This window comes from Canis lupus, chromosome X, assembly GCF_048164855.1.
Source record: "Canis lupus baileyi chromosome X, mCanLup2.hap1, whole genome shotgun sequence".
Taxonomy (NCBI): Eukaryota; Metazoa; Chordata; class Mammalia; order Carnivora; family Canidae; genus Canis; species Canis lupus.
Window position 1 is genome coordinate 64,563,778 of NC_132876.1, and position 12,241 is coordinate 64,576,018.

Sequence of the window (12,241 nt, forward strand, 5' to 3'; positions counted from 1 at the left end):
GCTCAGTGTGAAGTCTGCTTGTCCTTCTCTTCCTCCCCCTGCTCACTCTCTTCTCTCTCTCTCTTTCTCTCCTCTCTCTCAAATAAATAAATAAAATATATTTTTAAGAAAATGAAAAGGCAAGCCACAAAGTAGAAGCTATTTTCTCATTTTATTTTTTTTATTTTTATTTATTTTTTATTTTTTTTATTTTCTCATTTTAAAAGATAATATGGAAAAACGCACAGACAGTAAATGTTAATATTTGTAATTCAGTAGGCCAGATATAACCATGGTTAGAGTTTCTGTGCTAATACAGACATACCTTTTGTTTGTTTTGAGGTTTGTTTTCATTTTTTTTATTGAAGTAAAATTAACATACAGTGTCACATTAGTTTCAGGTATAGAATATGATTCAACAATTCTATACATTCCTCAGTGCTCATCAAAATAAGCATAGTCTTGATCCTCTTTATCTATTACACCCCTCCACCACCCACTTCCCCTCTGGCAACCATCAGTTCTCTGTATTTGTATTTAAGAGTCTGGTGTTTTGTTTGTCTCTTTTTTGTTCATTTTTTCCCTTAATTTCCACATGAGTGAAATCATATGGTATTTGTCTTTCTCTGTCTGGCTTATTTCACTTAGCAGTAAACTCTCTAGGTCCATCCATGTTGTCTCAAGTGGCACGATCTTGTTCTTTTTTATAGCTGAGTAATATTCCATTGTGTGTGTGTGTGTGTGTGTGTGTGTGTGTATAGACACACACATACCACATCTTCTTTATCCATTCATTTATCAGTGGACACTTAGGTTGCTCTCATATCTTGGCTATTGTAAATAGTGCTATTATAATTAAACATAGGGGTGCATATATCTTTTTTGTAGTAGTGTTTTCATTTTCTTTGGGTAAATGCCCAGTAGTGGAATTACTGGATCATATGGTAATTCTATTTTTAATTTTTTGAGAACTTCCATACTATTTCCACAGTGACTGTACCAATTTGCATCCCCACCAACAATGCACGGGGGTTCTTTTTTTCTCTACATCCTTACTAACACTTGTTATTTCTTGTGTTTTTGGTTTAGTCATTCTGACAGGTGTGAGATAACTCATTGTGGTTTTGAATTGTAGCTCCCTGATGAATAGTGATGTTGAGCATCTTTTCATGTGTCTATTGATCATCTTTATGTCTTATTTAGAAAAATTTCTATTCAGATCCCCTGGGGAACCCCCTTGAGTTTTTTGGTGTTGAGCTGTATAAGTTCTTTATATATTTTGGATATTAACCCCTTATTGGATATGTCATTTGCAAATACCTAGGGGAAGCTACTTTCAATACATAGATCCAAAAAGGACCCTTACCCAGAATATACAAAGAATTCTTAAAAATGAGTAGGATAAACCATATATTCCCATAAAAAGATGAGAAAAGAACTTCAGAAGGGCTTTATGGTATGCCGATGGCCAATAAACATCTGCAACAAAAAGGTACTTCTCTTTTTTTATCATCAGAGAAATGCTTAAAAACATTTTTGAGGGATGCCTGGGTGGCTCAGTGGTTGAGCCATCTGCCTTTGGCTCAGTTCATGATCCTGGGGTCCTGGGATCGAGTTTCGCATCAGATTCCTGCAGGGAGCCTGCTTTGCCCTCTGCCTATGTCTCTGCCTCTCTCTCTGTGTCTCTCATGAATAAATAAATAAAATTTATTTAAAAAACTGTTTTGATAAACTGTGCGAAAGTGTTTCAGTGAAGAGAGGGTAGTCTCTTCCACAAATGGAATTGAAACAATTGGATATTCATAGACTTAAACAAACCTTGACCTAACCCTTACCCCTACTCAGAAATCAAGTCAAATGGGTCATAAATCTGAATGTGAAACATTATACTTGTTTATGAAAGCAGAGAAGAAAATCTTCAGGAACTAAATTTAGGCAAAGATTTTTTTTAGTCATGACACCAAAGTGATACAATCTATTAACGAAAAAAGTTAATAATTGGACAATCAAAATTAAAACCTTTTGTCTATGATGACCCTGTTAAGAAAAGGAAAAGACAAGCCACAGACTTAGAGAAAATATTTGCAAAATAGCATATTTAATAAAGGGATCATATTCAGAATGTATAAAAATTCTTTAAATGTAACAGTAAGAAAACCTGTAATTTTCAGTTAGAAAATTGACAAAGGACTGCAACTGACATTTCATTTAAGAGGATCTATACACAGCAAATAAACGCTTGAAAAAATGTTCATCATTAGCCAATAGGATAATGTAAACTGAAACCACAACAGGATGGCACTTCATATTTATCAGAATGGCTAAAATAAAAAATAGTAACACTACCAAATGCTGGTAAGGATGCAGAAAAAGTGGATCTCTCCTACAATGCTGATAAGAATGTAAAATGGCACAGCCACTCTTCCTGGAGAACAACTTGGTGGTTGTTTTTTTAAAAACTAAACAATTAACCATATTCTTACCATTGAACCTTGCAGTCACACTTTTGAAAATTTATGCCAGAGAAATGAAAACTTATTTTCATATAGAAACCTATACACAGGTAGGTGTCCATAGCAGCTTTATTTGCAATAGTCAAAAACTGGAAATAACCCAAGTGTCTTATGACATGTGAGTGGATAAACCAATTACGTTATATCTATATCTTGGAATAGTACTTCACAATAAAAAGGAAGGAACTATTGATACTGATCCATAGAGCTTGGATGAATCTCAAGGGCATTATGCTGAATGAAAAATGCCACTTTCAAAAGATTACATACTATATAGTTCCTTTCATATGGCATTCTTGATGTGACAAAATTATAGTGATGGAGAACAGATTGGTGGTTGTCAGGGATTAGGGTTGGTGGGGAGAAGGTGTAAATATTAAGGGATAACACGAAAGAGGATTTTTTTGTGGTGATGGAACAGTTCTATGTCATGCTTTTGATAATGGTTGCCTGATCCTACATATATGATGAATTTCATAAAGCTATACACCAAACAAAAAAGTACTTATAAGAACTGGTGAAATCAAATAAGCTTGAGTTCACAGTATTGTACCAACATTATTTCCTGGTTTTGACAATGTACTGTAGTTATATAAGTTGTTATCATTATCCTAATGAACTGGATGAAGGGTACATGTGAACTCTCTAAACTACTGTTAGGAATTCTTGTGAACTGAAGCTATTTTTTTTTAAGTTTACAATTAAAACAGGTAATACCATGAGTTATCAAGGATCTGGAACAGTTGAAACTCTCACACACTGCTGGTGGTAATGTAAATTGGAGTAACCACTTTGGGGAACTATTTGTTCAGCTTTAACAGTGCTATATACATACCCCATGACCCAGCAATTCTACTCTTGGGTATATCAGAAATGCTTACATGTCCAAAGCATATACCCAGAAGGTTTATAGCAGCATTATTCAAATAGTTTATATTTTAATGCTGATGTATTAGTGTTAGGAAAATCTAAAAATATCCTGGTTAGTTTATCTCAGTATGGATTTACATATTCCATACTGAATAATATTAAAGGTTAAATAGATGTAAAATATTCTGAATACTTGTTCATTTACTTCACTTTATTTTTCATTGGGCATAAAATTACATAGTTTTGTTTCCCATTTACATGGTTTTATAAACCAGAATATGTCATTGATCACATCAGTACCATGTAAATAAATGCCTCCATTATTGTAAATTAGACTGCAGATTTTTTTTGTCTTGTAATTGCACTCCTTTAGTGCAGTGACTGGATATTTTTTCATCTTTTGTATTAGCAGTCTAGCTCAGGGATGCATAGCAGCTTCATAAACATGCTTTTATTAAGCCCATTCAACTCTTAATTACTGGATAGATAACAAACAATTGTGAATCTCTCTATGAGGTTTCCTGTTTTTTTTCTGTGTGTGTTTGTGTGTGTTTTTAACCTACATAGTTTATGCCATTCTATATGCTTGATCGTTTCACTGGTATGGAATAGATGTAAACAACTGGAATAATAATGGAGACCCAGTTGTTCATAATCCCTTAAATATGTCCACTAACTAAAGAAAGCACAGTTTGTTCTCTATAATGAGTATTATAGAGAAATATAAAGAAGAAAATATCATAATTCCACTGACCCAAGAGAACTGTTAACATTGTAAGCATGTATGTTTTGATTTTTAGTGCAGATGCAATTATACTTGATAATGTTCTATATCCTGCTTTTTTCACATAATATTATAGATTTTTATTCGTAATGTAACTCATTGAATAGGTAGAATGTAATCTAGTCCTCTGTGCGTACATATTCTTTATTTTCAACCTTATGATCTCATAAATAACAGTGTGAATAAATATATATTCTTATATTTCTGATCATTTCTATGGCCTATATTCTCAGATATGTGATAGCTCCAAATTAATATAAAACATGAATTGAGGGATCCCTGGGTGGCGCAGCGGTTTGGCGCCTGCCTTTGGCCCAGGGCACGATCCTGGAGACCCTGGATCGGTCCCACGTCGGGTTCCCGGTGCATGGAGCCTGCTTCTCCCTCTGCCTATGTCTCTGCCTCTCTCTCTGCCTCTCTCTCTCTCTCTCTCTGTGACTATCATTAAAAAAAACAAAACAAAACATGAATTGAGTACCTGTGTTTATTTTGTATGGGATTTTTCTTAATTGTAAGCTCTTTCCTGTTACTTAAATTTTGAGCTTCTTCACATTTTAGTTTGTTTATTTATTTATTTTTTAAGATTTATTTATTCATTCAGTCAGAGAGAGCGAGAGAGAGGCAGAGACACAGGCAGAGGGAGAAGCAGGCTTCATGCAGGAAGCCCGATATGGGACTCCATCCCGGGTCTCCAGGATCACACCCCAGGCTGCAGGCGGCGCTAAACCGCTGCGCCACCAGGGCTGCCCACATTTTAGTTTATAATGTATGTATAATCGTATGGCATTTTAGTCATTAATTTCCCTTCATGAAATTATAGAAAGTAAGGCTTGGTGTATAAAAGCATTTTATAGAGAATTTTGAGAGTTTATTATCTTCCAAGGGTTTTCTCACTCTTAAGTTGGCCAACAGTAAACAAATCATATAGTCATCCAGTAGAATATTGTTTAGCTACCAAGCTTGATGTTTACCAAGAAATTTGAGGAAATGCTCATAATATGAACTATGTACACAGATATTACCATATCTGTGTAAAACCAAAACTATATATTCTTAGAAAAAAGAAACCTGGGCAGCCCCGGTGGCACAGTGGTTTAGCACCGCCTGCAGCCCGGGGTGTGATCCTGGAGACCCAGTATCGAGTCCCACGTCGGGCTCCCTGCATGGAGCCTGCTTCTCCCTTTGCCTGTGTCTCTGCCTCTCTCTTTCTCTCTGTGTGTCTATGAATAAAAAAAAGAAAAAAGAAACCTTAGGAAATACACCATAATTTGAATGGAGGTTGTTTCTGGGGATTGGAACTGAGTAGTTTTTTTCTTTAAATTTGTTTATATTTTCTTTTTTTTTATTTTCAAAAAATGTTACATAAAATCTTTCTAAATTAAAGTTTTGTTTACATCAAAGTAATATATTTACATATTCTTAAAAAACCATTCTGTAAGGGTTGAGATCAAAACCAGTCCCTTGACCATCACCTTCCTACACGTGATGCTTGACTTACTGCAGGTAAGTTTCAACTGGTTCAACTGGTTTCAACTCTTGGCAATTTTTCTGGTATTTACTTTCATATATCCTTTCTAAAATCTAAGGTGGGAATTTACCCACATGTACACACACACTTTTCCTTATTTTCTCAACATATTTTTTATAATATTGTCAAAATCAATTTCGACAATTTTGACTATGTAAATAATCACATGTAAGCCATTTACAGTACTGTGATTACTTTTCTCTTTTTATGCACATGTTTATTTTTGTTCAGGTAATGGTTTCTTTTTTTTTCAGGTAATGGTTTCTTTTTTAACATTTGCTTAGTTTTCTGTGAACCTATCAACTAATTCATTCCCAAAATCTCAGATATATAAATTCTTGTGTTCCAACACAGAAGGTAATCTATCAGTTTTTCTTTTTTTTATATTTATTTTTTATTCTTTGAGGTTTTTATTTAAATTCTAGTTTGTTAACATATAGTGTAATATTGGTTTCAGGAGTAGAATTTAGTAATTAATCACTTATATATAATATCCAGTGCTCATCACAATTACCCTCCTTGATACCCATCTCCCATTTAACCCTTCCCCCACCCATGTCTCCTCCAGCAACCCTCACTTTGTTCTCTATAGTTAAGAGTCTCTTACAGTTTGCCTCCTTCTCTTTTTTCCCTTCCCTTTATGTTTATCTGTTTTGTTTCTTAAGTTGTACACATGAATGAAATCATTTGGTATTTGTCTTTCTCTGACTGACTTATTTCGCTTAGCATAATACACTCTAATTCCATCTATATCATTGTAAATGGCAAGATTTCTTTCTTTTTGGTGGCTGAGTAATATTCTTGTGTGTGAGTGTATGTGCCTACCACATCTTCTTTATCCATTCATCAGTCCATGGACATCTGGGCTCTTTCCTTAGTTTGGGTATTGTGGACATTCCTGCTATAAACATTGGGGGTACATGTGCCACTTTGAAACAGTATTGTTATATCCTTTGGCTAAATACCTAATAGTGTAATTGCTAGGTCATAAGGTAGTTTTATTTTTTTACTTTTTGGGGAACTTCAATACTGTTTTCCAGAGTGGCTGCATCAGTTTGCATTGTGTAAGAGGGTTCCCCTTTCTCTGCATGTTTGCCAACATCTGTCGTTTCCTTTGTTGTTAATTCTAGCTATTCTGACTGATATGAGATAGTATCTCATTGTGGTTTTGATTTATATTTCCCTGATGATGAGTATGTTGAGCATCTTTCCATGTATCTGTTAGCCATTTGTATGTCTTCTTTGGAAAAATGTGTATTCATGTCTTCTGCCTATTTCTTAACTAGATTATTTATGTTTTGGGTATTGAGTTTGTTAACTTCTTTATAGATTTTGGATACTAACCCTTTATCCTCAATTCCGTAAGCTGCCTTTTAGTTTTGTTGATTGTTTCTTTCACTGTGCAGATTTGTATCTTGATGAAATCCCAGTAGGTCATGTTTGCTTTTGTTTCCCTTGCCTCAGGAGACATGTCTAGTAAGGAGTTGCTGTGGCCGTTGTCAAGGAGGTTGCTACCTGTGTTCTCCTCTAGGATTTTGATGGATTCCTGTCTCACATTTAGGTCTTTGATCCATTTTGATTTTATTTTGTGTTTGGTGTAAGAAAGTGGTCCAGTTTGATTCTCCTACATGTGGCTGTCCAGTTTTCCCAGCACTGTTTGTTGAATAGACTTTTTTCCACTGGATATTCTTTTCCTGCTTTGTCAAAGATCAGTTGACCATAGAGTTGAGGGTCCATTTCTGGGTTTTTTATTCTGTTCCAATGATCTATGTCTGTTTTTGTGCCAGTGCCATACTATCTTCATCACTATAGCTTAGTCATATAGCTTGAAGTCTGGAATTATGATGCCTCTAGCTTTACTTTTTTTTTTTTTTTCAAGATTGCTTGGCTATTTGGGGTCTTTTGTGGTTCCATACAAATTTTAGGATTGTTTGTTTAGCTTTGTGAAGAATTCTGGTCATATTTTGATAGGGATTTCATTAACTATGTAGATTGCTTTGCATAGTATTGACATTTTAACAATATTCTTCAAGTCCATGAGTATGAAATGTTTATCCATTTCTTTGTATCCTCTTCAGTTTCTTTCATAAGTGTTCTATAGTTTCAGAGTACAGGTCTTTTACTGCTTTGGTTGGGTTTATTCCTAGATATCTTACAGTTTTTGGTCTTTTTTTCTTTTTTGAACACATCCTTCTTGAAACCCTCTGTCTTCTTGATTTGATTTTAGCTACTTTAGTAACTTGCATCTATCTAACTTCTCTCCCTATGTTTTTTACACTATATTATAATTGCATATCATTCACCACTACTACACTTAGGCCCTTGGATATTGTCCTTCATTTTGATGTACTTAGTGCTTGCTCATAACAGTACTGTACAGAGTATGGACTTTTGAGTTATACATTGATTTTCTACATTTACTCAGAATCTATGAATACCTTGTAAACATGTGCTTTCCATATGTATGTTTATTCCTAAATCAGACTCTCATTTTCCAGCAATAAGATTCTTCCTGCGCATGTAAATCATCAACCTGACTCCTTAGACATGTCTTGTTTTCTTCAGTAAGTGAGAAAAGAATTCTTTGAATTCCTGATTGTTCAAAAAACTGCCTTTGGAATAAAAGGTCATATCATAATTAAAATATCTGTGAAGCACTTATTACTAAAGTATTTATGCATGTTTTTATTTTCAGAGGACGATTGTTTATCATTTCTACCAAAGCAGGATCTCTTGGAATTAATCTGGTAGCTGCTAATCGAGTGATTATATTTGATGCTTCTTGGAATCCATCTTATGACATCCAGAGTATATTCAGAGTTTATCGCTTTGGACAAACTAAACCTGTGTATGTATATAGGTTCTTAGCTCAGGTGGGTTTACAAATTACATTCTTTTTTTGTAGTGAAAGTTTGGGTGAAATTGATAATATTTTTGGAGTGCCAAACATACATGCATTATAGAGAAGCAAATGAAATTGAAAACAACAACCCTAACCTATACATAAATTAGTGGAAGTCAATTTTGGCTTCTCATGATTTTCTGTTTTGTAGTTCATCCATGTCTATAATGTCAACGTTCTCAGATTGGGATGGATTTGCATGGGTAAACAGTTTTGGAATTTTCTTGCTTGTTCAGGAAAGTTAAACGTTTATAGTTCTTTACTTAGCATACATAGAAAAGCAAGTAAGTTAATCTAATTTGCTTATAGATGTAAAGGTCAAATGATAATTGTTTTTAGTCCCTACTAGATACTCTCTTAATTTGAAGAATATGGGTAAATAGGAAGAAATGGTTAACTTATAATAACAAAGAATCATTACAAAGAATGTTTAATACTTTATAGAAAAGAATTAAAGTAATTTCCTTTAAATATAAACTTAGATGTTAAAAAACAAATTGAAATTTAAGAAAAATGAGAAAATCAAAGAGATGGATGCAATATAAGGTAATACAGATTTATAGAATCAAGTTGAATTTTTGCTGGTACATCTGTTTTGGGAATACATGCTATTCTTTTCACCTGCCTCCAACTCTGGGCTTTTGAACCAGAAACTGAATTTTATTGGTGGATCGATCCTTGCTCATTTGATCTTCTTTAGTACTTAATATAATTGGCAAGCTGTAGTGTAACCCCCTTCCTATCATTTAAGCTAAAAGCTCTTTATAGATAGAGCATTGTATTTGTTAATTTTCTGTCCTGGAATTCTAGAAAATAAGACTTGATAGACTATTTATAATGATTATTGAGAGTTTATTATGTTCCACTGAGAAGGAATTAAACTGCTCTCTTGAATTATTATTTTTATAACCCTCTAAAATCTTATTTCATGCACTTCTTTATTTCTGTTCACCTTGGTGACTACTCTTCTACTAAGTACAGAAATATATATATATATTTCACACCTCTGAGGTGATACTGTCCCTTGAGTCTGGGTACAATCATTGGAATTGCCTGGAGCAAGTTTAAATACTTGTCACGAAAGCTTCTGAGCTTCATCACTTTGTATCCAGCTGCATCCAGGCCTGAGGCGGTGGCCACTTGACACCAGTAGCCACTTAGTGCCCCTTTGGATCCTGAGCAGAGAAGCAAGGCTTGGGGGAGGAGGGGGTTGGGAGCTGATACTGAGTGCCTACAGCATCTACTCTGTCTTCACTATTCAGAACTTGTAACTAAAATATTTAAAGAAACTGATTTTAAATGCAAATTAAAGGGCAAATGTTCTCAAAAAAAAAAAAAAAAGGCAAGACCTGAATGCATATTGGTCAGGTAATAAAGAATGATTATCAGTAATGTAGTTTTCTTTTTTGTCAAGGTAAACTATGGTGAACAGATGAAATCTCTCATGAATTAAGCAGCATTGCTAATAAAACTTCCTTTATGGCAATGTATTACTATGAAGTTTTGCTGTTTTGTATTAACCAGTAATTTCTCCTTAAGTTTCATGTGTACAAAATTTATTTATTTGTATATTGTTCCTTCTTTTTACAAAGGGCACCATGGAAGATAAGATTTATGATCGGCAAGTAACTAAGCAGTCACTATCTTTTCGAGTTGTTGATCAGCAGCAAGTTGAGCGTCATTTTACCATGAATGAGCTTACTGAACTTTATACTTTTGAGCCAGACTTATTAGATGACCCTAATTCAGAAAAAAAGAAGAAGAGGGATACTCCCATGCTGCCAAAGGTAAACATCTTTAGATTATTAGCTCAAACAAAACCTACCATGGACCAAAGATATTTTACTATTACAGTAAAAGTTAGTCATTTGGCTAAGGCTCAAAGTCAGAATTTTCCAAAGAGAACAAAGTCATATTTAAATCAGAGAGTGCTTGGTCAGTTCTCCACATAACACCACAAAAAGATAGTGTAATCTGAAATACATGTTCTATACCAGTAAAAAGTTCAGCCTTGTAGAAAAGTTTCTGAGTAGAAACCTTAAAGGAAACAGTATGTTTCTCTTTTAATAATCTCCAGTAGAGTGCATACATAATTTTAATATTTCTATATGAAATTCCTTAACATTTTTTGCTGTCATATAGCAGTTAAGAATCAGCAAAAAAAAGTGTCTCTTACTTGATATTTTTCACTGTCATAAAGCAACTAAGACTTTCACACTTGGAAAAGGATGCTTAGAAGTAATCTTGTCAAGCCCTCATATTTTATGTAAGTGGGGAAATCTAGGGTCAGAGATATTCTGACTCGCTCATAGTTTCCAGCTAATAAGTGGCAGAGCCAGAAGTAGTATCTACATCTGTCTTCTGGCCAATTGTTCTTGGACTTTAAAAAAGACATTATTGGGCAGCCCCGGGTGGCTCAGCGGTTTAGTGCCACCTTTAGCCCAGGGCACGGTCCTGGAGACCTGGGATCGAGTCCCACGTCAGGCTCCATGCATGGAGCCTGCTCCTCCCTCTGCCTGTGTTTCCCCCACCCCACCCCACCCCCATCTCTCATGAATAAGTAAATAAAATTTTTAAAAAGACATTAGTTAGATTAGTATAGAAATTTATTATGATAGTACATATCATTTTGACCCTTTTGAACATAGAGAAAGCCATATATTCTCTGGTCTAAAATAATGATCTAAATATATTTAAACCTGTTTTACTTAATCTAAAAGGCCATTTTAGGGGGAATTGTTGGGGGGTTGCTTTCCCCGTTGTGTTGGCTGCAAATTCAAGCACTTAATATTCCTTGTAGCTGTTAAGAGAATTGGGAAAGTAGCTACCAGGTAATGGTGTTATTCTACCAAAGTCACTTTAGTCATTTGTTTAAAAACAAAACAAAACAAAACAAAAACCCAAAACCTCATATATCTTGGTTCTTCATATGATTGGATACATTTAATTAAAGCAAAAGGTAATTGTAATAAATAACTATCTAATGCTAATATAAATCAGTGATTTCTCCAGTTAACTTTTAATGTACATGTCAAAGTAATATGAACATTAAACGTTTGGAGTTTTTTTTAAATGTCTTTTTTCTATATTAAATTTTTTTTCTAATCAGTAAACTATTCTTCCATTTAAAGTTTACTGATAAAGCACCTAGGAAAGAGTTTTTTGTGACAACCTCTATCAGATCCCTTTTATAATGATCTAGGTCCACATGGGAGTTTAAATCTACTGTTTTTATGTTACATTTAAAACACTTCTTTAAAGAGTACCATTTCATTTTAACATTATGAAATACTAAATTGATGGTGATTTGGCTTTCTTAGTTATATCATTATAGAACGTGAGTGGGATCTTGAATAGTCTTTGGAAAATTTTCTGTATGTGAATTTGTTTGTATACCTTTAAAAACACAGAAACACAAATGGAATCATACAATATGTACTCTTCTGCAACTTGTTCTTTTCACCTAGGTGTTTCTTAAACATCTTTCTATATTGGTACATGTACTTCTGCTTTTTAAAAAGCAACTGCATAGTGTTCATTTGCCTTGATTTGTTTAATTCTTATACCCCAGCAGCTTTCTTATTAGTTAACTTAATTCTGGTGTAAGAAGTATTCTTTTAAGGACTTGCACATATGTTTATGTTTATAATTTTAAAGATATTGAA

At 34.1% G+C, this 12,241-nt stretch overlaps 1 protein-coding gene across 10 annotated transcripts in view; it reads left to right on the forward strand.

The window, feature by feature from the left end:
* ATRX (ATRX chromatin remodeler) overlaps positions 1–12,241 on the forward strand; it is a 333,086-nt gene that overhangs the window by 289,456 nt on the left and 31,389 nt on the right. For all 10 annotated transcript variants that reach the window (XM_072816168.1, XM_072816161.1, XM_072816162.1 and 7 more), the window contains 2 exons: positions 8,370–8,547; positions 10,169–10,363. In XM_072816168.1, coding sequence (XP_072672269.1) covers positions 8,370–8,547; positions 10,169–10,363 — 373 coding nt within the window. The remainder of the gene's footprint in view (positions 1–8,369; positions 8,548–10,168; positions 10,364–12,241) is intronic.